The 26139-nt window shown below is 38.2% G+C and overlaps 1 protein-coding gene across 9 annotated transcripts in view; it reads left to right on the top strand.

The window, feature by feature from the left end:
• EIF4G3 (eukaryotic translation initiation factor 4 gamma 3) overlaps positions 1–26139 on the top strand; it is a 367346-nt gene that overhangs the window by 318009 nt on the left and 23198 nt on the right. For all 9 annotated transcript variants that reach the window (XM_079928402.1, XM_079928400.1, XM_079928399.1 and 6 more), the window contains 10 exons: positions 147–279; positions 2943–3037; positions 5236–5329; positions 6336–6453; positions 8163–8383; positions 10460–10578; positions 14515–14687; positions 20449–20574; positions 21771–21852; positions 23991–24089. In XM_079928402.1, coding sequence (XP_079784528.1) covers positions 147–279; positions 2943–3037; positions 5236–5329; positions 6336–6453; positions 8163–8383; positions 10460–10578; positions 14515–14687; positions 20449–20574; positions 21771–21852; positions 23991–24089 — 1260 coding nt within the window. The remainder of the gene's footprint in view (positions 1–146; positions 280–2942; positions 3038–5235; positions 5330–6335; positions 6454–8162; positions 8384–10459; positions 10579–14514; positions 14688–20448; positions 20575–21770; positions 21853–23990; positions 24090–26139) is intronic.

Here is a 26139-nt window from a genome sequence, read left to right as displayed (position 1 = left end):
GTAATGAAAAACTGGCATAGTACCGGATTTTATATGTATTTTATACTTTTCCAGCAAAGTATAAAACAGATTCTCAAAAATTTCATTTTTATTTTCCTTTTTATTTTTAGTTATCTGGCTGATAACTTCATTTTCTCCTTTTATAGTGTAATTGGGTATCTCGAAGAGCAGATCAAGGGCCTAAAACTATTGAACAGATTCACAAAGAAGCTAAAATAGAAGAACAAGAAGAGCAGAGGAAGGTCCAGCAACTCATGACCAAAGAGAAGAGAAGACCAGGTGAGGGGTGCAGTCCACCACGCATTAGAGAACTTGGGAGTTTTGAGGGATAGATGTTTAAGAATTCTATTTTAAATATGAAATGAGAGCAGAAAGACTAACCCAAAGAATGGAGTGGTGATTGGTAAGTGAAGCAGCTTCACCTGGAGACTGGTTGTTGAGTAAAAGCAGAGAATACAGGAACTAAACATGATTTCTTTGACTACTTCAAAGGCAGTAATCAACAAGACTTTATTGAGCATCTTCTGTATACTCAGTATTGGTGAGAGATATAAAAAGAAGTAGAAGATATAGCTCCTTCCCTCTGAAAGCTTTCAGTTTATCGGGAAAGCCAAAACTAATAAAGGGTACATTTTCAAGCAAATGGAAGATGCTATCAATTATGAAATGTATTCTCCACTAAGGCTATTAAAATTCAGAAGAGGAGAGGTAGAAACCTGGAGGAAATCTTTATTTGAGGAAGGGGCACTTGAACTGGGTGTTGGTGGATGGACGATATTTGGAAGGGAAGGAAAAATTTTAGTCATGAAATTAAAATAAACATATACTGTAAAGAGGAATCAGTAAGCCTGATTAGAGTAAAATTTAAGTGTTCAGAAGGAATGGAAAAATGTTTGTCCAGAAGAATGGAGCCAGATTAGGAACTTTCGGCTTGATTTGACATTAAGGAGCCATTGTGTGTTTTTGAGCCAAAGGAGTAATGTCATGCTAGAGATGCATAAATAAAATGAGTCTGTTGCTCTTCACATGATGAATCAAGGGCTACACTGAACTCAGAAATGTTGCTGTTGCCTGAAATGCTATGTGGAGGAAGGTAAGATGAAAGATGAAATAGAAGGCATTTTACAGCTGAGAAAATAGAAAGTCTATTGACTAAGTTTAGGAACATTGGAAGAGGAAAACTTTTTCAGAAAGGAAATGATCTTCTTTTTTTTAAGCCTGTTCCTTCTAAGATGACATCCAAATGAGAATGCTCATTTTGTCCACTGTACAGTTAAGTGGTCAGTTAAGTGACTGGGTCATATTAGTAATAGAGGTTGAGAGCATAGACTGGAGTCAAGCTATCTTGATGTGAATTTCAGCTCTCCTGCATCCTAGCTGTATGACCTTGCACAAGTCACTTAATCTGTAAAATTGATCACATAATAGTACCTAGGATTTGGGTGAGGATGGAATGAGCTAATATAGGTAAAGTGTTCAGCGTAGCAACTGCCACCTAGTAAATACTCAATAACCATTAGCCCTTATTTACCATAGACACTGTATAGCTCATAGTGAAGTTCTGAGAGATGAATCCTCCAGGGAAGAAAGTGTGCTTTTCCATTTCACAGGAACAAGGAATAAGCAAGCCTGTTCATGATCATTAATACCATTTAGCAAAGAGAAAATCAAGAAATACGTGAGGATTGGAAAAGCTTTTGGACAGACAGTTTGGTGGTCTTTCATTCATTTATTCAATAAATATTTACTGAGTGCTTGTCACTTAACAGGAGAGACAAAGTCCCTTACCTCATGCAGCTTACATCTTACGGGGAGTGGGAGGTGGGGTGGGGAACAAATACATAAATATACAGTTTTGTCAGATAGATATGTTCTATAGAAAAGCTAAAACAGAGAGGGTGGGGGTAGGAGAGCAAGGTTTGATAAATAGAGGTTACAGTTTTAAATAGGGAGGTTGGGCAGCCTATTAAAAGTTGGTGTTTGAGCGAAGACTGAATGAAGTAATGAGTCATGTGGATATCTGGGGAAGACGGTTTTAGGCAAAGGGAATAATAAGTACAAAGGCCCTGAAGCAGCCTTTTCAAGGATCAGCAAGGAGGCCAGTGTGGCTACAGCAGAGGGCACGGGGGGGAGTGGTAGGACATTGGGTCCGAGAGGAAGGGGGCCAGATTATTTAGAGTTTGTAGGCCCTTTATAAGGAACCTGTCTTTCTCTCAGAGTGAAATAGATAACAGAAGTGTTTTGGGCAGAGAAGTGACAGGACCTAACTCACACTTTACTAGGGTCACACTGGCTGCCATGATGAAAACAGGTGAGGGTGAAAGCAGGGAAGCCAGTGACGATGTTTTTATACCAGTCGAGGAGTGTTGCTGGCTTAAACCAAATTTGTAGTGTTAGTAGTGATTAGAAGGGGCTAGATGCTGAATACATTGAAAAGGTTGAACTGACAAGATTTGCTGACAGATTAGGTGTGACGTGTGAGAGAAAGAGGAATCAAGGTTTTCTGCCTCAGCAGCTGAAAGTTTGGAGAAGCAGGTTTTGGGGGGATGATCGAAGCATAGTGTGTCATATGACACCATTAAGTGAAATAAACTTTGCAATAAATTATTTCCATCTGATCTCTCCCAAAGTGTTCTCATCATTAACTCTATAAACATTAGATTTGGCCCTCCCTTGTCTAGCACTAAATCCCTATTCATTTGTATCAGTTGGTTTCTTCTAGGTCAGTAATGTTTCATGAGAGATGGATACAAGCAAAGTACTTCTACTTGATACTTTCATGTTGTGGGTAGTAAAGCGACTGTCAGCAACGCTTTTACAATTTCTTTTGTCTTTTTCCTGGGTTTTGATTGGAGCTGCTGAGTTGAAAATATTGCTTGCCCTTTCATTGTCAAACTGATTTGAGACAGATGAGAGAGGGGCTCGCTCTGTCTTCCCTGCAGGTGTCCAGAGAGTGGACGAAGGTGGGTGGAATACTGTTCAAGGGGCCAAGAATAGTCGGGTACTGGACCCCTCAAAATTCCTGAAAATCACTAAGGTGAGTGTGACATTTAAACACAACTTCAAACAGCCCCAAAACATGGCTTTCAAAATTATTTCTCATATAAAATAGCCATATTGCAGATTTTATGGGGTGGTGGTTTTTTCATGCAGATGTATTTCTACAGCTCAGCATCATCAATAAGTGTATTCTTACCTACTTGTCCTGGCATTAGTCCTTTTATTTCTATGAGTGTTTATTAAGGAGGACTAGGTTAATTAGGTTTACTAAGGCTTACTAATTGACTAGGTTAATTCTTAAAGGTATGAGATGCTTAGTATAAGAGAGATGATAACAAAAATTCTTGAGAAGTCATAGTTAATTGCAAGCTTTTATACATATATATATATACAGTATATTCATACTGTATGATATAATATTCATACTGTATAATATATATACAGTATATTCTTAGCTCTGAGGAAGAAGCAGATACCTGTCTAAGTCTAATCATGAAAGGAATGAATGGTTTGCTATATCCAAGGCATAAAAGAAATCACAGAGGACCTACCAGAAATTATTCTGTGATAAAGATTTAATGTATTCTCTTTCCTTCTCTTGAGAATCCATGGGCAGTAAGAGGAAAGAATTTTCTCCTAGCAGATGTTTTCAGCAGTGGAAGTTGATCACTATAAGTAGAATGAAGAACCTTGGAAAAGATAGAGAGAGTAGAATTACATTTTGTAAAAGGAAACTTGTACAGCCCAGTGAGTTTTGCAAATCACTTTCAAGTGTAGTTTGATCCTTACTTGTAATATTATTTACATAGTCCTGAAAATTGGCAGCCTGCCAGTAGGATAAAGACAACCTGAAGCTAATGTTGAAAATATCAAATGGAAGAAGATGGGCTGTGTTGTTTGCATCTTTATGGTCTTGTCAAGGCATTGCTTCAGGATAGAACAGTCCCTCTCTGCGTCTCTTTTGATGTATCAGCTGGGATCCTGTTCTCTAAGATTCTGGTACATTCTTCCAGTTGTTTATGTCTCAGAGAAGGAATTCCATTTCTGAATACAACTTGATTCCCATCCACTTCCATTTCCAGCAAGAGACAGTTTTAACCAAAATCATTTGTCTGTGTTTTACAATATTGTTTCTGTGCATGGGCACTATGATAAGCCTACAACATTATTTCCTTAATATTTTGAAAAATATATAAATTAAAAAAAATAAATGTAGTATATATTCAGGCAGTTATACTGTAGGTACTCTATATAAACATCTCATTAAAAGTTCAAAACCATTAAGCAAATTCACTGTTAACTGTTAACTGTCATATAGCAAACAGTACCGTCAGAATATAGTAATACCTTTGTTACAAGGCACTGCTTTACAGCTTTTGTGCTGTGGTGTGCATTTTATGAGTAACTTGGATTCATTTGTACTGAAGTTGTGCTGGGAGAGTTAAACCTGAGAGATATCGGGCACCTTAACTCCCTGTCTTAACATTTCATTCTCTTTTGTCTTATTCCTCTTTGTTGAATGCTCCTATTCCACCTCTCCTTCCCATCCCCACCCTAGTTTAGGCTTTGCTAAAATGTGAAATCTTTGTGTCTTTCAACCTGTTTTCTGACAGTCACTTGAAGAGATTAATGAGTTGACTTTGTAGTATTTGTTTACTCCTTTTTTTTTTTTTTTCTTTTTTCCTTTTTTAAATCCCTGGGCATTATTGTAAGAGGGGAATCACTAGAAACTACTTATGTTTAGCAGATTGGCATTGCCGTCTTAGAGGATCTGAATGCATTCTCCAGACCAGTGGTTTCTAACTGTATTTTGTGGAAGCTGGATTCCAGAGAGTGCTTCAGGGGCCATGGGAATCCCAGTTTAATGCGAACAGCTCCCATTTATGTTTCTTATGTGCGCATTCCAGGCAAAATTTTGTTGTTGAAATTGGTTTTATTTCACGGTTAAAAAAAAAAGGTAGAGGCTCCCCTGGTGGCGCAGTGGTTGGGAGTCTGCCTGCCGATGCAGGGGACGCGGGTTCGTGCCCTGGTCCCGGAGGATCCCACATGCCGCAGAGCGGCTGGGCCCGTGGGCCGTGGCCGCTGAGCCTGCATGTCCGGAGCCTGTGCTCCGCAACGGGAGAGGCCACAGCAGTGAGAGGCCCACATACCGCAAAAAAAAAAAAAAAAAAAAAAAAGGTAAACTGTTCTTCTAGAATATTTCCTATTGTTGACTTGTGGTCACTTATGTTATAGCCCACAATTGATGAGAAAATTCAGCTGGTACCTAAAGCACAGCTGGGCAGTTGGGGAAAAGGCAGCAGTGGTGGAGCAAAGGCAAGTGAGACTGGTAAGTATGGAGTATCCCTTCTTGGGAGCCTGCATGTGGTCTATTAGCATTCACCTTACAATGCTTTCTGCAGTCATTTCATAAACAATTTTAGGAAAATATCTATAGACTAATCATAGCTGGATTTATTGGTGTCCCACTCTAACATAATTTGAGCGTTTCCTCCTCAGTAAGGATCCTTAGGTATTTTGAATATTTAAAAAAAATTTTTTTAATTCAGTTAGGTTATTTAAAACTTTAATCTATTTGATTCCTTTGTTGCTGTTGTTATTGTTCACAAATTCAGTATAATTAGAAAAATTACTGGGACTCCAGGTTAAAAAGGGAAACTCATATTGCTGAGAAAAATAATATTATTACGCAGAAGCATTTAATTTCAGGGAGTTGTGAAAGAAAAAAAGAATTAGATTAAAATATTTTTCAAAATCTTTGCCGAAAGTAGATTTTGAGAGATTTGGCTTTAGGACTGAAATATTTGGATCATTACAAACACATCTTAAAAGCTAAAGAAAGACCAATGGAAAAAATGTAAACTTCATTGTTAACCTCCTTCCCGTATTTCCCTTCTACTACGTAATTTTGATCTTTTTTCTTTTAAATTAGAAAAGAAATTGTTCACTGAAACTCACATCCATAATTTTATATAAATGATATCACAGCATTTCTGTTAGTTAGCTTTTTTAAGTGAAATATTTTGTTTTGCTTTTGCTTGCCTCCTTCCTTCCTATATTTACCATTCCCATGCCCTACTTAGGATAATTTAATTATATTTTTAAAGGAACAAATGGTTGTAGTGAACAAAGATTCCTAAATCCTTTTTTGCATACAAGATCCCTCTAACACTGTGCTTCTGAGAGTGTGGTCTGTGGACCAGGAGATTGGTACCACCTTATTAGGCTGGTTAGAAGTGCCTAGTCTCAGGCCCCACCCCAAGGAGGCAGATCAATTAGAAGCTGTATTTTAGTCTTGTGATTTGTATTTTTTTCTCACTTCTCAATACCTATAGATGCCTTAAGGTCAAGTGCTTCCAGTTTAAACAGATTCTCTGCTTTGCAACCTCCAGCACCCTCAGGGTCTACATCATCCACGCCTTTAGAGTTTGATTCCCGACGGACCTTAACTAGGTAAGAAGCTCGGTCTGCACATTAACTCAAGACTGACCTGCTTGTCAGACTGCTTCTGTCTGTCTCTCTCTCCCTCCCCCCAAACACACACACACACACACACACACACACACACACACACACACAGATTATGATAATGCCTATGGATAGATTCCTTTCATCCCTAAAGTTGATTTTCTCCAAGATAAGGAAATTATAGATTTAGGATGAGGTGGAAGGGAAGGGCAAGTTATCTGACAAATATCTAATACTTTGCTCGACTAAGAAAGCCAGGCCCACCCAAAGAGCCGTGGAGGCTTGTGTAGGGCTCTCCAAGGTAATGCCTCAGGATGCTCTAGGTTAACCTAGCACTCTCAAGCTGTGAGTTAAAGGGCATAACAGCCCACCCATATATTTCTCTGTCACACTGTCCTTGGAGTTATATTTGAGGTTGTCTTTTATTTTTCACTACTCTCTATATTCTACTGTCTTTCTACTTTCATTTTTGTAGGATTTATACAGTCAAGTGTTCCATTGACTAGTTTATAGAGAGTGGATGGGGACCTGTAATATAGTGACAGAGAATAAAATTTTTTCATGTAAACACTTTTAGAGCTGAGTTTCTTTAAACTGTCAAATTTTTGTTTTTTATTATAATTAGTATAACTAGTAGATTTTCTAAGCTGTATTACTATTCTCTTGGCTTTTGAAACAAAATATAGCACAGGTCAACTTTTTAATGATGGCATAGATTGCCGCTGAGCATCGGTTGTGCTACTGAGGTGTTTGTGGCTCTTTGCCCTGCTTTAGATTTCCCCTGATGGCCCTGCTTTTTGAGTACTGTGTATGTTCTTTCATAGTGGTTAGAATATTGTCGTTCCTCTAGGTCTTCCCTCTTTTCTACTTTTAAATTCTCTGTTTCTGATCTGCCCTGGGCCAAGGACCTATTTGCCCAGCTGGTCAGAATTGTCTGAAAAAAGAGTAGGAAGATAGGAAGATTCTCTCTTAAAATGAACGAAGTGTGCGATTTTGGCTATTCAAAAACTGTTTCTACTACTTGGTTCTCAAATATTTTCCATGTGTTTGAAGTTTCTGAATAAATAAAGTATCATTGAAAGTTTTTAAGATTGTGATACCACGTTCTTTTGGTACTCTGTTTCCCTTTCACTCATTTAGCTCATACATTCATTACTGTCTTCTTTTTTCTTAAAAGATTTTTTTTAATTTAAATAAAGAATTTCCATTAGCATTTAAAATTTTCAAGTGGTAGCCCTTTAACATTTAAGAAAGAAGTCGAACACATCTTAATATTCTCTTTAAAGCATGATTTTACTTGTTTATATAAATAATTACACTTTGGGGCTTCCCTGGTGGCGCAGCGGTTGAGAGTCCGCCTGCCGATGCAGGGGACACGGGTTCGTGCCCCGGTCCGGGGGGATCCCACATGCTGCAGAGCGGCTGGGCCCGTGAGCCATGGCCGCTGAGCCTGCGCGTCCGGAGCCTGTGCTCCGCAACGGGAGAGGCCACAACAGTGAGAGGCCCGCGTACCGCAAAAAAAAAAAAAAAAAAAAAAATTACACTTTGAAATATAATTGTTGCCTCACACATCTGAAGTTATCTGTGAAAAATTCTTCTGCATACTTTTAGAAAGTCCTAGTGTTATTTTATAATTTGAATACAGAGTGGATGGGGTGGTCTTTAGTTTGAAAATTGTTGTTTTGTCTTTTAAGTCGCGGAAGCATGGGCAGGGAGAAGAATGACAAGCCCCTTCCATCTGCAACAGCTCGCCCAAACACTTTCATGAGGGGCAGCAGCAGTAAGGACCTGTTAGACAATCAGTCTCAAGAAGAGCAACGGAGAGAGATGCTGGAGACTGTGAAGCAGCTTACAGGAGGCATGGATGTGGACAGGAACAGCACCGAGGCTGAGCGAAGCAGAATCAGGGAGTCAGGTGAGAGGCTTTATATGAACAGGTACAGGTGAAGATTGGGCCCTTAAATTTGGAAGGGAAAAAATGCAAAGGAGACTTTGTGCCTGAGTAGATTTCAGAATCAGTATATGATAACAGCACACACGCCAGTGCCTTAAAAGTTAAAGGGTGTCTTCAGAATCTTATAACATAGTTCTCATTCCCCAGGTATCCCTTTGTTCAGCAATTTGTAAATTTTCCCCTCTCACTATTAAAAGTGATGTAAAAGTTAAAGGGTTTCTTCGGAATCTTATAACATAGTTCTCATTCCCCAGGTATCCCTTTGTTCAGCAATTTGTAAATTTTCCCCTCACTATTAAAAGTGATGATGATGAGGTCCTCTTGATGTATATTAAGCAGTGAATTTCTTAGACGTTCCCTAAATTATACCCCAGTGTGCATTAGAGTGCCTGTCCTTTGTACAGCCCCTCAAATGTATGAAAATTCTGACACTCTTGAGCCACAACAGGGCAAACCAAAGAGAAAGTATCAGGTTGTCTTTTGTTACCTTCATCTTGGAACCTCTTTGGTTTTTGTACATGTTGAGCATGTATGTGCTTAGAGGACCAACTCAAATAGTGCTCTAAAAACTGCCTCATGTATTTAACCTATCTGTGTTTCAGTGTCCTCATCTGTCATATGGGGATAATAAGTGTACTAACCCTGTAGAGCTGTGGAGATTAAAAGTGAGGTTAATACATGTAAATACTTAGGACATTACAATAATAAATACAAAGTTTGCAAAATGTATTAGATGTCTTGATGATGACAGTGATGAAAAATAGTTTTAAATCTTAATCCTGAAGTAATACTGGTTGTTTTACAACATTTTCCGAGCTTCCAATTTTGTTTCACTATTTAAATTGTGTCTCCCAACTGTAGTTTCTAAATGGATTTCACAGGCAAATTGAAATGTCTCCTCCCAACTGATAAAGACTTCGGATCTTTCAGTGGGGTTTTTTTTTTTTTTTGAATTTTATTTATTTATTTTTTATACAGCAGGTTCTTATTAGTTATCTGTTTTATACATATTAGTGTATATATGTCAATCCCAATCTCCCAATTCATCCCACCACCACCACCCCAGATCTTTACAAGTGGCTTTCTTATCTGAGCTAGTTTATTTTGAGAACATAACAAGGTAGGGTGTGAAAATAATCTTGTGTGTAGTGAATAATGTAGCACAGCTGCCCTCTGCATGTTTATTGTCTGGGCCATTTGTTCATTTGCCACGTGCACCTGAGCACCTAGTGACTTCTGGGTACTCGACCCCTGCTCTTGGCCTTCAGTCTGCTGGATCAGGAAGAACTTCATCAAATAACCCCACGAAAGATGATATATAAGTACAAACTGAGCAAAATGCTATGAAAGAAAGAAATGTATTTCTAAGAGAGTACTTAACAAAGGAGCTAAGTACAGTTGACACAGAGGGATGTTAGGGAAGGCTTCCCTCAGGTCTGAAGGACCAAGAGGAGTTAAAACAGGTTTGCAGGGAGGGATGGATGAGAGACAGAGAGAAAGATCATTTCATACAGGAGAAGCACCGTGAGCAAAGTATTAGTAGGAGGAACCATGGCGTATTCAAGCAGCTACCAAAGGCCAATGTGGCTGTAACTCTGTGCACGGTTGTGTGGGCCTCATGTGCTCTTCATCACAGAAGCAATGGAGAGGAATGGAAATACAGAAAGGAAATGGAGTATGATCTGGAAAAATGTTGAATTACTATGTTGTATACCTGAAACTAATGTGATATTGTAAATCAGCTGTACCTCAATTTAAAAAAAATACAGAAAGGAACAAAACTCTAATTATAAAAATGTATCATGTCCCTGTACCTTGTAGCTGTTGTGGATTATGAAGTTACTTAGTGCATATCTACTCTAAAAAAATGTTTCTGTATTCTACTTTTAGGTGGCTTGCTTTGTCAAATTTGTATCTATTTTAATGCCTTTACTAAAAAAACAATGTAACAACACATAAATATTGTCAACCATAATCCTCCCATTTTAATGATAATTTTTGTCATTTTTACTTTCTCACTTTTTTTAACCTCACTAGTTACGAAACCAGAAATTCCAGCAACGTCAGCCCCTGACAAGCCTGCCTTGTCAGAGGAGGAGATGGAGAGGAAGTCCAAATCTATCATTGATGAATTTCTACACATTAATGATTTTAAGGTAAATGAAATTTTTAAAAAAGAAAGCAACAACAACACAGAAAGCCCCGTGGCAAGAGACAGAGGAACTTGGTTCTGGTCTAAGTCAGTTATTGTGAACTGACGAGACTTAGAGTGAGTAAGCCAAGACTTACACAGTTCAGTTTGCACAACTTTGATGCATTTCTGCCAAGTACTCTCTTTTAAATTGATACTGTAGTTCACAAGATCAATGGTCCGGAAGGAAGAACGGGTATCAATCCATTCCCACTATGGAGTAACCAAATTGACTTTGATACTGATGAACAAAAAACAACACATTATCATTATGAGGAATTCCTGGCTCCTTGTATATTACCTGTCATTATCTTTACAATCATTTTATCATCATTCTCATATTAACTTTAAAGTACAGCTGACGTTACTTTTTCTTTATTTCATAAGTAGAAAACTGAGGCACAAAAGAGTAAGTAATGTGCCAGGGTCAGACAGCCTAAGTGAAACATTTCAAGATGTGGCTTTCCGTTTGCCCTTCTTTAACCTTAACCTTCTCCTTGATCTTCATTTTAAGATAGCAGTGAATAAGATATACATACTGCCTGACTTCACGAGCCCTGTAGTCTTAAGGTAGAGACAGATCATAAACAGATGAATTCTATAAATAGTTAAACTGTAGTAGACCTATAGGGTCTTAGGAGAGATCATATAATGAGGCCTAGTTTAGGGATCTGGAGTCAGCAAAGGCTTATCTGTTAAAATATTTGTCAGATACATTAACTACTTTTGCTTTGGCAAAAGCTTACTGAAATTGTCCAAAATTTACAAGAAGGAGGAAGAAGTTTTGCTCATGAGCGAGTTGGAGAGGAGTACTTTGCAGAAACCCTTGGAAATGCAGCAAAAATAAGTGAACATTAGCTGGAATGAGCCAAAGAATAGACTTCATATACTGTGGTTTGTTAGATTCCTGGAAAATGAGGAGTATTCTTACAAATTGGCAGCACAGCCTTTTTCTTATGTGGAAGTAGGGAAATGGGAAAGAAGAAAATGGAAAGACTAAGAAAAGATGAAAAACAGAAACAATAAGGAAGAAAGCAGTAGAGATTGTCTTTAGAAATAATTTAAAGGATATACAAAGTCAGTGAGCAACAAATACTTTGAAAGAGGAAAAGTAGGACCCTGTGATGAACTGGAGGTTTAAGAAGAAAAAGACCTTCGTAACACTTAGGTGCAACAAGAGAACCCTTCGAAGATTCTTTAGCCCTAGACCAAGCCTGCGGAAGGGACAGAGTCAGTTATGACTCATGAATGTCATTATGCATTGTACAAGGCAGCTCTGCTGCTGAGTGGCGATAGGAACCAGGTAATAATGTCGGACGTAGTGAGGACTTATGTGTGCTAGGTGCTACTCCATGTATTTTATGTGTATTAGTTTATTTAATCCTCATAATACCATCCAGACATTAATATTATTATAATAGCCATTTTTACAATAAGGAAACTGAGGTGCAAAGATGTAAAGTAACTTGCTCTAGGTCATACTGCTGATAAGTGGTAGACTCAGGGTTCAAATCCAGGCTTCTAGCTTCAGAGCATAAACTATACTTTTTCTTATTACCTTTAGGGTATTAGTGTGTCATGCTAAAGGCTTACAGAGCTCATTCTAAGGGAGTTTTTTCCCTAATATTTTAATAGGTGCTAATACAAATTAATATTTATTGAGGCTTTGTTTTGTGTTTGGCAATGTGCCAAGTGCTTCTATCACTATATATGTATTATTTGCAATCCTCATAGTAACCCTATGATAGGAAGTCAAAGCTGAGAGATTAAGTTACATCCCTAAACTCATATAATAATAAGTAAGTGGCAGAGCCAGGGTTCAAACCTTCATTTGTCTGATTCCACATCTTATGTTTTTAGCCTATGTGATACATGTATGTATTGAGTACCTGAAATGTGCCAGCCACATTGTAAGGAGTACTTTCTGGAAATATTGTAGTATATGTAGTGAACAACATAGTCTGTTTTTTTATGTTTCTTTTATGGAGTTTATGTTCTAGTGGGAGATACAGACAAAGCTGCCCTAAAAATAAATAAACAACTACTACAAAAAGAAAACAATGTTATAGTGCAGAGAAGTAAAATTAGGTGGTATGCTAGCCGGTGATTGGGCAGTCACAGGGACTATAGGAGGTGTCATTTCAGCTGAGAGCTCAAGAACAAGAATCAAACCATTAGAAAATCAGGGAGAAGGGTAAGATTATGAACTGCTATGAAATTAGAAGCTTCTCATTAGAAGTTCCATGATGTAGTTAGTTGGCCTGGTAGGCAGATTCAGTGACTAAATACTCACTGGAAGACACTTAGTCACTTCAGGTTTAGTACTGAGCACTGAGTACTTGCATTCATTTTTACTCTCTCCTGAAAAGGCCTTTTAATGATGATGATAGGCTTAAAATGAGGTAAAAACCCACAAGGATAAAGAGCATAAGGAATAGAGGGCAGCAACATTCTGGAAGTTAGAAGGATGAATGGTAATTTACTTAGCAGACCATGAATGTGCGTGAGGTGCAGATGGGGCTGGAAACAGAAGGATTGATTGGTTAAAAGTGTATGTAAGAAACAGCTTTACATGACAGTTGTTTCAAAAGTACCAGTGTCATAAAAAGACAAAAAAGAGAGAAAGGACTGATCTAGACTCAAAGCGTCTAAAGCGGGAATTGGAATTCCCTGACGGTCCAGTGGTTAGGACTTGGACCTTTCACTGCCAGGGCCCTGGGTTCAGTCCCTGGTTGGGGAACTAAGATCCCTCAAGCCGCACAGCAAGACCAAAAAGAAGGAGTCCAAAGAGACATCATGACATGTGATGTCGTGTTTCAGTTGGATCCTAGAGCAACAACAACAAAAAGTTATATTGGACATTTGGGGACAATTGTGGAAATTCGAATGTGCACTATATATACCAGATATTTTTGTTGACATTGTATGAATGTTAAATTTCTTGGATATATGAAGAGAAAGAAAGCTAACAACTGATGAATCTAAATTGAAGTAAAGGTATATAGGTGTACCTTTATTACTCTTTAATTTCTCTATAGTTTGAAAATTTTTTAGTTAAAAAATTGTTGTGGGAGGTATTAAATAAAGTAGCAGAGGGGAAATAAAATAGCAGTGAGACACCCAGATATGCCTTACTCCCTTCTTCAGTCAGGAGGCTGCCCTTCTCACATGCATCTTCCCCCTCAGAAGAGCTACTCTCTTCAGGTGTTGAACCAAAGGATTTTGGACTCAGACAAAGTTGAGGTAGCTGAGGGCAGGGAGGCACCCTGCTGTATTGGTGATTCAGTGACCCTGGCTGCCAGGCTTTTATCCTCCAGATCAAAGATACTGACCTAGCTAGATCATCCCATGGTAAGGACCAGTTTACAAGCCCCACATCCCAATATCTTCCTAAAACGTTTTTAGTACTTCAGCTAACCATGTCAACTTTACTATGAAGGAAGGCATTTTTCATTGAAGATTTTGCAAATATTACATACCCAAACAGAATTACCTCAGTTGCCACATTAAGGCCTTTGAATCATGACATTGAATTTCTATTTAACTATTATTTCATAATATACCATTTCCAGTTTTAAAATGATCATAATATAGATAAATATTGTGTAGAAAAATACATTTTTGCCTCTGGTCCTTTGAGTGATCTTTAATAAAATTGTTAATCTAAACACATTAGCCTTGTAAAGATGCACTAGTATTTTTAAATATGCCTCATAACATTGCCCACATTAACCTGGATTTTACTGCGCTATATTAATGTTTAACTATATATATATGAAAACTGTCTTGTTCTTAGAGTTGTCTACTGACTTTGTCATAAGTAAAAGATTTTAAACTTATTTTCACACTCTGGTGATTCTATCCATATTTTGGAGTAAGCTTTTATTTGCTATTTGAACAGGAAGCCATGCAGTGTGTGGAAGAGCTGAATGCCCAGGGCCTGCTATATGTGTTTGTGAGAATGGGTGTGGAGTCCACCCTGGAAAGGAGCCAGATCACCAGGGATCACATGGGCCAATTACTGTATCAGCTGGTGCAGTCAGAAAAACTCAGCAAACAGGACTTTTTCAAAGGGTCGGTATCCTACTCAAGAGTGGTATTCAGTTACTAGGCTCTTAAGTAGTCTTTAATTTTAAAAGTACATATCTTTTTAAGTATTTAGCTGTTTCCATAGATTAAAACTGTATCTACCATAATATGTTGATGTGTATTGTATTGATAATATGTTGGTTGATATGATGGCATTTTATAGATTGTGCTAGGGCATAATGGTCATTTTCTGATTTTCTGTATCTAGTTGTTAGCCGTGTATTAAGATGTAAGTAAGATAGCAGAGACCCCCTTAACTGTCGGGAAGCTCTGAGCTCATCAGCCCATTTATATGTAAACCCCTGCATGTTCTCTAGGAAAAAGCTTTTTCTTTGTGAGAAAAATTCTGGAAAATTAACTTAAACCTAAAAGCCTTATTCTTTCAGTAAACCATGGTTCATTTTGGACAGGAAGTGCTTGTCTGTTCACTGTACCCCCATAGAAGCATATGTAACTCCCAAGTTGTTAATGATATAGTTTATTCCAAGTTGGTTTCATTGTGATTTCTCTTGATGGCTGGTTTGATGAAGGCTGGCTGTCACTTGTGTTATATCCTTATTTGATCAGGTTCTGATCATCTTTGTGATCCTCACAAATGCATGGATCAGGTTCTTTGTGGTACAATCACAGAATCTTGCCCAGGCTTATGTTCTAAAATCAATATTTAAGGAGAAAATTGCATATGGTCAAAAATTTTGTTTTAGGAGCCATGTTGTGCAAAGGTAAACATAGAACCACACCCGGGACTGACAGGTACCCACTTTCTAAGAGAAAAGGAACTAAGACCTCCTGAAGGATAAATGTCAGATGGGGTAAATCTCACATCTCATACTCATTCGGGGTATATGCTCGTTAAGTGGGATGGCCGTAAGAATTCTGCACTATTTAAGTTATTGTTCTCATTGTAAATCTTTTTTGCCAATCTTTTTTGTGTTCTTGTAAATTAAATGCTGGTGATCACTGTATATCTTTCAGATATGGCCAACCGCTTAGAATAGTGTAACCATTAAATGCCAAGGTCGAATGTACTTAGGAACATTCATTTGATGTTGTAAGGAACGATGACATTGTCCTCAAGGTCCCAGAAGATGTATATTTGTTCCTAGGATCATTAAAAAGTTATCCTTCAGCAATGAGCTAGATTTCTCTCGATTCAGTGACTTGACCAGATTAAGGCCATCTGACCCAGTTAACTTATTAGTAAGAAACTTTGGCAGAAGTTGCTATGGTTGTTGGCCTTTAAAAGCCAGGATGTTTTTTCAGTTTTAAAAGAGATATATGAGATTCACTCCAGTAACCAGCCAGTGTAAATAACAAGGGCAAATGAGGGTATTTATAGCCTCACACATTGAGTTCTGCCCCTAGCCAACTTGAAACTATAGTTTCAGTAATACCTATTATATTAATTTATAAATATTTGCTTTTTACCAGATACTATGATATATTCACCAGAAAGTTTTGGAAATGAGAATGCTAGATTACTGTTTACCATTTCCTGTCTCTCTTCAAACTATACTCAGAAGTTGATTCATACCTGGAAAGCCCTCAAAGGAGTGTGTTCTAGCTTCATTGGCCTTAATTGAACTTGTGAGGTGCTAGCTTGGTTTCTCAGCTACCTCAGACATTTTCATTTCTCTTTGTGGGATTCCCTGAGGAAAAAATGTCACATCCAGACGTGGTGTCCACACTTTCATGGTGGTGCTGTCACTGCTGCTGGCAGTACAACCACAGCCACAGCCTTTTATTTAGACCAGAAATGAGATGAACACTTCTGTGTCTCGGTAACTGCTTCATCTCCCTCTGTCCCTCCTTCCTCTGCAGCTTGTGATAATGCAGCGGCTTCAGGCCCAGCTTTTGATACTTAGTTAGACCTAACCATCCTTAGACCAAGAGCCCTATGAAGACCCCTATTCTTTCCTAAATGCAGAGGCCCGGCACGGTGGAAACAAAGAGATAGCCTCTTGGTTATTATTTACCAAGAGCCTTCTTGCAGGGAGATGGTAGTTTCCCAATTGCTTCTGAAGCCTAAGTTATAAATAGATCATATTGTCCAGAGAGGCACATTTCACTGGAGCCACAGACATGCCCTGTCTTCTGTCTCTTTAGTCCCAGTATCCAAAGATCTGTGTCCTTACATAGCGCTGCGGGGGAACACAAGGTCAGCTTTCTTGGATGCTGATACTGCTTAGATGCCAACTTCTGAGCAGTCATTAAAGCTGTGATGGTTCTGGAAAACAAAGGAGAAGACCTCCAACTGTTAATCTGCCCTTTCTCCTACAGTTCCCCAAAGCATGCACTGCTACTTAAATAGTAAGGTAGACTAGACAGAAATTTCAGATAGGCTCTTTGTGTCATGTGGTTTATAAATAAAGCTTAGATCCTTTGGAATTTTCCTTACAAGATGCTGTATCAACTCTGAGCATAATAGTTGCTGTATATAAATAACATTTCCACAACATCAAGCCATCCTCTTGGAAATTTCAGGACTTGAATCTAAATACTTTATCATGCAAATTAGATAGGTAGGTACGTGGGCACATTACTGTGTAGGTGCACTTCAAATAGTGTGGTACAGTCATTTAATATGGCCTCAGAAGACTTCTTTTTAAAAACTGTCTACTAAAGGTAGTTGAGTGTAGCTCACTGTTCACCATGGAATTGGAATCTCTTTGAAAGTGTAATAAACAAATGAAAAACAGGTCAGTAAAAATTGGAGTTGACTAGAGACGTAAAATATGTGCCCTTCAAGGAATCTTGATATATTAATATTTCATTTTGGGAGAGGCTTATTGGAAAGGAAATTCTTATCTCCTCCTTGACTACTTTTTTTTTTTTTTTTTTGCGGTACGCGGGCCTCTCACTGCTGTGGCCTCTCCCGTTGCGGAGCACAGGCTCCAGACGCGCAGGCTCAGTGGCCATGGCTCACGGGCCCAGCCGCTCCGCGGCATGTGGGATCTTCCCGGATCGGGGCACGAACCCATGTCCCCTGCATTGGCAGGCGGACTCTCAACCACTGCGCCACCAGGGAAGCCCTTGACTACTTTTTTGATTACTTTTTTGGAACTTTTCTTGCCACTTAAGGCAGTTCTGCTTTGGTAAAAAGATGCTGTTTGGTGCTTACATGGACAAGCAGACTAAGTTCCATATGCAAAATGGTAGAGGTGCTAGTTAACAAGTGAAGACCCCGTTTGCTCACATAGGTAAGATTTAGTTTAAATAGTCTTTTTTGTGGTATTCCTTTGAAGATGGTACTGGCTTTTTAAATCTTTTTATTTATTTCTTCCTTTTACCTGTAGTTAGATTCTCTAATGATCAGTCATAATAATACTTGACCAGTCTAATTTTGAGATGTCTTCATTCTTTCTTCTTTGATTATCTACAGTAAGATTTATATTTTTATTAAGTTATCATAATGCAAATTGTAGAAGATGCTGCTTGACAATATTTCCAATTGCGGTAGATTATTTTGCCTTTTTAGCAGATGTCTAATCAGTACTTTACTGAATTAAAAAATATATTTCTAACTTTTAACAATGTATTGCTTTCTTTAATTAAATTTTAGACAGGAACCCAATATATAAAATAAATAAAAGTAGAGTTTCTGTATTTGAAGTGGGGGAAGGGATGTCCTAAGTCCCACTTGTGGGCCTCACGGAAGTGCAGTTTAGTGGGTGTGGTGGTCACTACATACCAAGAAGCAAGGCTACGGTGTAGCTCTGTTTCATTTATTCAGCCAGCTTCTGAATCTATATTATGTAAGGCATAATATACATTCAGAATATACATTCAGAGTATATATAGTATATAATATATTATGCAAGGCATTGTTACAGGCTAGGTAGTAGTCCAAAGACATAAAGGTAATTATCTAGCAGCTTCTGCACACCTAGGATTTTTCTTTTAAAATCGTACAAAAGGATTTAGGAACTGTAAATCTCAGAAATAAGTCTCTTACGAGCTTTTGCTTCAGATACCCTGTGTTCAGCCAAATATTTTTTTTTTATCAGCAGTATGGATTTGGTCAGTGATTGTGTTCTGCACATTGTACCATGATAAACTGACTAATCAGGAAGTAGAAAACCGGGGCAAGAATATGGGTATCTCTTTGTTGTAATATGAGATGAAAAGAAGAGCAAATACACTGCTGCAAGACCAAGACGGCTACAGTTGTCTCATGGACTCATTAAACGGTTTAATCTATACTGCTAACCCGTGGAACATGAATAGGCGTTATAGGTGATAAACCCAGAAATCCTGGAGCCCAGCCAGGTTATGTTCCATCATTGGCACATTAACCGAGCTGAAAGTGGACATAATGAGAGAACAGTCAAGAATCTGTTGTACAGCAAATAGATGTCAAATAATTGCAAGCTGTGAGGTCACAAAATTGTCATTAAGGATTCATGAAGCCCGGAGTTAGATAATGTGGCTGAGCTGCCAGTTGTTTTGAAATGGCACCTTCAGGAAAGGGACCCTGCCTTGTAGTTTTTAAGTGAAAAAGTATTGTGTAGGCCTCTGAGGTAGGTAAAAAGAACGGCACACTCTGGCTAGACACTGGAATTGCAGTGAAAAAGCACACATTTTATGTGTGCAGAGATCTAAAAGGATACGAAGATTAATACCACCTGTTCTTGGCCCCTTCATTCATTCGCCCTTTCCTTCTGATTATGTGTATTTTCTTGTGATTATGTATATGTCTCCTATAGTTTAATTCACTTTTGTTTTGGGGCTTTTAAATATGGTCTATATTGGAATGATTAACAAAGTCTTGAGTTATGTTTTTATACTTAAAATGAATAGCTATGGGCTTCCCCAGTAGCGCAGTGGTTGAGGGTCTGCCTGCCGATGCAGGGGACGCGAGTTTGTGCCCCGGTCTGGGAGGATCCCACGTGCCGCGGAGCGGCTGCACCCGTGAGCCATGGCCACTGGGCCTGCGCGTCCGGAGCCTGTGCTCCGCAACGGGAGAGGCCACAGCAGTGAGAGGTCTGCGTACCGCAAAAAAAAAAAAAAAAAGAATAGCTATGATTTTCAGCCTAAATAAGACTGGGCTGATATTTGGTGTTTCTAAATTTTATATTGAAATTCCATTTATTTTACTTCACATTGAGAAGTATTCCATAGCATGAAAGCCTGAAACCATTAGCTTTTCTTTAGAGGTCGAACAGTTTGTAACATGTCATAATGACGGTGTTATATAGTAATGTTGTCAGGCTCTTTTGTATCCATCCAGTTTCCTTCCCCATTGTAAGCTCCTCAGTGACAAGGATTTTTGTCTTTTCTTCTCCTTGTGTCTGGTCTGCATTACACTAAGTTTTTAGTCAGTGCTTCTGACTGACTCAGAGGATATGATACTCAACTGTAGTGAACTATTTGTAGTGTGGGATTAAATAGAGTAGCCTGTTACCCTAGAACATCATATAACTGCCCCATTTTCATCATTTAAGTCTTGCAGATGTCACTTCCATACAGAGGTATTTTCTGATCACCCTCTAGGGATAGCCTAGTACCATAGTTCATGGTTTTCAGAGAATTAGCCCTATCTGCAAATAGGCTTTTGGTGGTTTTGTTTTCCTTCCCACACTAATACAAGCTCTTTGAGAGCAAAAACTTGTTTACTTGATGCCTAGAACAGTACCGAACATAGCAGTTGTTTAATAGGTATTTGTTGACTGGTTTTTGGTCTGTTTATTTAATGTTAACTTTTGAATCACATTTGCATGTGAATTTTTTGCCTGTTCTTTTTCAGTTTTTCAGAAACACTGGAATTGGCAGATGACATGGCCATTGATATTCCCCATATTTGGTTGTACCTTGCTGAACTGGTGACCCCCATGTTAAAAGAAGGCGGAATCTCCATGAGAGAACTTATCATGTAAGTTATACTTGTTTCTTTTGATGTATATCTAGTTAAAATGACTCAGAGCCTGCCAGCTAGCTTCCTAGCATAGTGCTCTCGCTTCAGTGCTTTTGAGGACTCTCACACGCAGCCTGTGGCTCTTTCAGACTTCTAATTTCAGTATAAAAATGTTATATTTTTCTAAATTGGAGAAGTGATGGGGATATAATAGCCCTGTGGTCCATTAAGGTTAGATATGGCTCCAGAATCATGCAATTGGAAGGTGATTGCTCCTGGAAGCTTAATGCTAATCTGACTTTTATGTCTCTCATTGCTCCAATGCTGTAAGAAGTTATAGTTCCACATAATAACATTCAGACTGTGGTACCTGCATAGCACATGCTCAGGTTGTTTTAAAAGGAGTTGAGCTCTTAGGCATTTCTAGGTTTGGACGTGAGTGGGAAATTGTTGCTACATTGTGTAGACTAGTATTTCCCAAACTCTTCTTCAAAACATTAGTATTTCCCTCAAAGCTGTTCACATAGTCAGACTCTGCATACTATTGTGTCCCTTTTCTTTGAGATTCACAAAGCGTATTGTAGCACGTTAAAGGTTGTGAGAATCCTATAGTAAAACCAAGCAACAAATAAAAACTGTAGCTTTGTTTAAGTCAGCAGTGCTTCGCTTAATTGACTGTAGAATCCTTTTTTGAGGAATAATTATCGACATCCTGTGGAACACAGTTTGGGAAATACTGTGGAACACAGTTTGGGAAATACTGATATAGACTGTGAGAAAATTGGTTCCTTTCTGTTTCATCTGTATTCTAAAGAAAATCTTCCTTTCTTAAAAACACTTCATAACTAAGCTTCACAACTCCCTGCTACCTTAGGTGCTTCTCTTCTTTTGGCTTAAGGTGGAGCTCCTGTAAATAAACAGATTGTTAAGTGAGACTGATCTTTGCATTGCTTCCGTCACTGAAGCAGTTAGAGAAAAAGGCAAAACCCAGGAACTCTAAAGTCTCTTTTCCAGCTTCCCCATGAAGCGTAAAGCGAACCTGAAGTCTCTGAACTACTTCTGAAACTTATTACTTAGAGATGTTCTGGAATTTTGCTTGCCCGGTATTATTTAGGTTGCACAGCATCTGTTCTTTTGGCACACATTGTTTGCATACTGTTCTAGAACAGAGAGTTTGTTCAGAGGTACTTAATCACTACTCTTATCTTTTACAGAGAATTTAGCAAACCTTTACTTCCTGTTGGAAGAGCTGGAGTCTTGCTTTCTGAAATATTGCACCTTCTATGCAAACAAATGGTGAGTGTTGGATTTAGCAGCCTATTGGGAAGTGTAGTGATTTTGATCTTGGGTTATCCGTGAAAAGCGTAGGTATCACTGTGCAGGTAACTCTCTTAACGTCTATTATTTGAAGAAAAAAAAAGAAAAGCGAGGTTTCTGGTTCAGTCTAGTTTCTTCCAAAGGTATATTTGTCCTTCTGTTTTCTTGTAATTTGGGAAAGAATTATCTAATCTCAGCCAGATTTGGTAGAATTCTAAAGAATCTCAAGATGTATTTTATTTGTGGCTAATGATTTTATCTTCTCTTGAAACAAAATGGCTATATTATTTATACTTTTTAATAGATTTCAATTAAAACTCCTCTGCTTTCAGAGAAAGATAAGATCCATAAAATGATTAATTTTACAATATTTTTGGATCACAGGCTAGGTAATCTGATTAGAAATAGGTGGTAAAAAAAATCATATTGATATCACTTACATGTGGAATCTAGAATACAACACAAATGAACTTACCTACGAAACAGAAACAGACATAGAGAACAGACTTTTGGTTCCCGGGGTGGGGTTGGGGTAGGGGAGGTAGGGGAGGGATGGACTGGGAGTTTGGGATTAGCAGATGCAAACTATTATATGTAGAATGGGTAAACAATAAGGACCTACTGTATAGCACAGAGAACTATATTCAGTATTTTGTGATAAACCATAATGGAAGAGAATGTGAAAAATAATGTATATATATGTGTAACTGAATCACTTTGCTGTGCAGCAGAAATTAACACAACATGATAAATCAACTATATTTCGATAAAATAAAATTTTTAATGGCAAAAAAAGAAATAGGTGGTAAAAGTGATTCTGCAGGATTGTGAATTTCTATCTTAAAGTTGCATTTATTTTAGTTTAATAACTACTGCATAATTCTTTGCAAAGCTCTATGCTGGGATTTTAGTCTGCAAAGATAGCTAAACCTTCAAAGAATTCATAGACTGGAGAGGGAGACAAACAAATCTAAACCAATAGTTTCAAAAGAGAGTGTCAGTGCTATATTAGAGGTCTAAGACGTTTGGGAAAGTGGTATAGCTTCACAAAGGTGGAGAAACGTCAAAACAAAACAACTCACGTATGAAAATTTTAGAGTGATTTCTGACTTAAACTATGATAATTATTTGTGTAATAGTTATTCATAGATAGGTATACTAAACAGTCTCGTCTCTAATTCTAGTTGATTATCTGTTTGTTCTTAATATTCTTTGCTTGATGGCACTAAAGTTTTTATTGAACCCTAATTTGTAGATCCAGAATTTTCTCCTGCTCTTCTACCTACTTGACTTTAGTCCCTAAAATTCAAATTCTTGTTAACTTTTGTTTGTAGAAACAGAAAGCAAATTCTCACTTCTCCTAACTAAAACAAAATTCTCATAGAATATAAGCTCTGGAATTAGCCTGAGTTTAAATCCTGACTCTGCCAGGTTATCAGCTATACCTTGGGCAAGTTAGTCTGTGAAATAACTAGTACATGTTTCTTAGATGACAGTTGCAGCCTCAAAGCCTGACATTTTCCTTTATCACTGTGACTTTGTTCAGGCAGTGGACTTGTTGTACCTCCTCATCAGTTTTCCACCTGACAGCAGCTCTTCTCTGTTGTTTCCTGGGCTCAACCTTGCACTTCTTCTTGCCCTTGAAATAATTCTCATTCCTTGATCAGGAGCAATGACTTCCTTAGTCATTCTCATGTTAGGTCGCATAATCGTAACCTACTATGAAGAGGGACTCCAGGGAGGCTTGTTGAATGGCTTTAATAGCGGATGCATATAGCACTATCCAGGAAAAGAGACAGTTTTGAATTTATAAGCTCTGTGAATTGGACTCTTTTTAGGTGATTATATTCATAAATCCCAAACACCAGCTTGCAGATCCCCAGATTAGTCATCTGGTAGAAGAAATTCTTGAACGTTAAGCAACTGTACTTCATTTACCTTTACATTTATGAACATTCAGACATCTCAGTTTGAAAGCTAAGTGTCCTAAGAAATTAACTTCATATCAGCAAGGAAAAGTTTCAGTTTTTTAGTCTTCCTTCAAACTTCTGTACTCTTGACTTCTTTTTCTCCTTCCAATGTAAAACTAAATGGATTGGACTTAATGTCTGTTTTAGAGCCATAAGAAAGTGGGAGCCTTGTGGAGGGAGGCTGACCTCAGCTGGAAGGATTTTTTACCAGAAGGGGAAGATGTACATAATTTTCTCTTGGAGCAGGTGAGTAAGAGCAAGGCTTGTGCCTTCCTGTTTGATCGTAGTTGGTCTGTTTCTTAGAGGAGATAAAGGTATTTGTACTAGTATTCCAGTTATTAAAATTAGACCAAAATAGGAATCATGGTCAAGATGTCATTGTAAGTCCATGCTTTAAAGCCACTTTACCCAAGAAAACCTCGTGATTCCTAAGGACAGATATTTCCTGATCTCTCGTCAGAAACAATCACGATTCTCACTAGGCAACTTTTAACAACATCGTAGCTTTTTGTCTCTGCATTAATTAGATGATAGATAAAAAAGAAAAGAAAAATTTAAGGACTTAGCCACACTTAGAAAACAAGCTACACGTCTCCATGAACCAGAAATGAAATTGATGAATAAAGCAGGGTTAATAGGGCTAAAGCTGCAAGTCTTCTGAGCTCTGGGTCTGAAAGCAAATAGAGACAGGAGAAGTTATTTCTGTGGGGTAATAGGGTCTAGATGCCCCTTTCAGGGTAGAAGATTGGAGACAGGCTTACTGCATGTCACTAAGTGGAAACTCGATAAATACGAGGAAGTAGATATAGTCTTATAGGCAGAACCTTAGCTAAGCTACCTACTGACTTGCTAACTGGATTCAGAAATCCACAACAAGGCAGAAGGCTACATAGTCAATATGATCTGGTCCTAAGTAAAGAATTGTGGGGGACCAAATAGAGGCAACCATAAAAAGAAGAGTGACAAAACAAAAACCTTCCTCTCAGAATGGTCCTGCAAGTCAGAACCCTAAAACATCTGAGGAAAATAAGTCCTAAGACAGCCAACAAAATCGGCAATAAGAAGAAGAAAATCACTCTTAGGTAAAAAGAAAATAATAAAGCAATCTGAAAATGGCTTTAAGTATATTTTAAGCTGGATAAAGACATTAGGTTAACTGTGGACTTTAGCTTCCTTTTGGTTGTAGTCTAGATACACTGAGGAGCACTCCTGCCATGATAATAAGAACCTACATAAGGCATAATTTATCTTGCATAGCTGGGCTCATAAAAAGTGGAAGAAATTCCCAAGTAACAAAACGAATAAGGGGGAAAAAAGCCAAAGATGAAATCGACTCTGAGCAGTAAGCACATGTAAAGGGTGTGTTGCCTAATACCATTATAAGCGCTGCCAGAGATCTTGAAGATGTTGAAGTGGTCCCAGTTCGATATTACCCTGGCTCCAAGAAGCAGCAAGCCAAAATGCTTTTTGGAGAAAACTATACTCAACTTAGCTCTTACTTTCTACAAATTAACATTATCTAAGTATATGAGTTAATACTTAGAGTTCATTTAACGTATAACGAAACAGGTAACCATGAGTGACAGTAAACAGACAGTAAGTGCAAGATTTAGACTCCAAAGACTTGAGATAATGGAATCATCACTCAGCATATAAAATAACATTATTTTTGAAAGAGAGACAAAAATGAGCAAACATGAAGAGAGTAATCAAAATGACTGGGCAGATATAAAAAGAGAAGGAGAAGAAACTAGACAGAATTCTAAGAGCTGTTATGAAATTTAGAGGATAGAATGAGAAAGTCTAACGTGTCTAATTAGAGTCCTAGAAGGGAAAATAGGGTGAATGGAAAAGAGGCAATATTTGAAGAGACTGTGGCTGACTTTTCCAGAACTGAAAAATATATGAATCTATATAGAAAGCACATGTATACCACATAGAATAGTTACATTTTAGTGAAACTGCATAATATCAAAGCAAGCAGAAAACGATTTTAAAGTAGCTAGAAAGAAGCAGCACATTACCTACAAAGGAAAAGCAGACTTTGCAATAGCAACAATGAAAGCCAATTGTTATCAAAGTATACATAGATAACAGTGAAAGATGGTGGCGTAATCTTTTTCTTTTTTGCGGGGGGGCGGGGGCTGCATCGGGTCTTAGTTGCGGTACGTGGGATCTTTCATTGAAGCGCGCGGGCTCTTCGTTGCGGAGCGCAGGCCTCCCTCTAGTTGTGGCGCACAGGCTCCAGGGTGTTTGGGCTCTGTAGTTGTGGCATGTAGGTTCCAGAACATGTGGG

The sequence above is a fragment of the Stenella coeruleoalba genome (genome assembly GCF_951394435.1).
Source record: "Stenella coeruleoalba genome assembly, chromosome: 1".
NCBI classification, from domain to species: Eukaryota; Metazoa; Chordata; class Mammalia; order Artiodactyla; family Delphinidae; genus Stenella; species Stenella coeruleoalba.
Note: the sequence above shows the minus strand (reverse complement) of the source record. Positions and strands in the feature narration are given on the sequence as shown.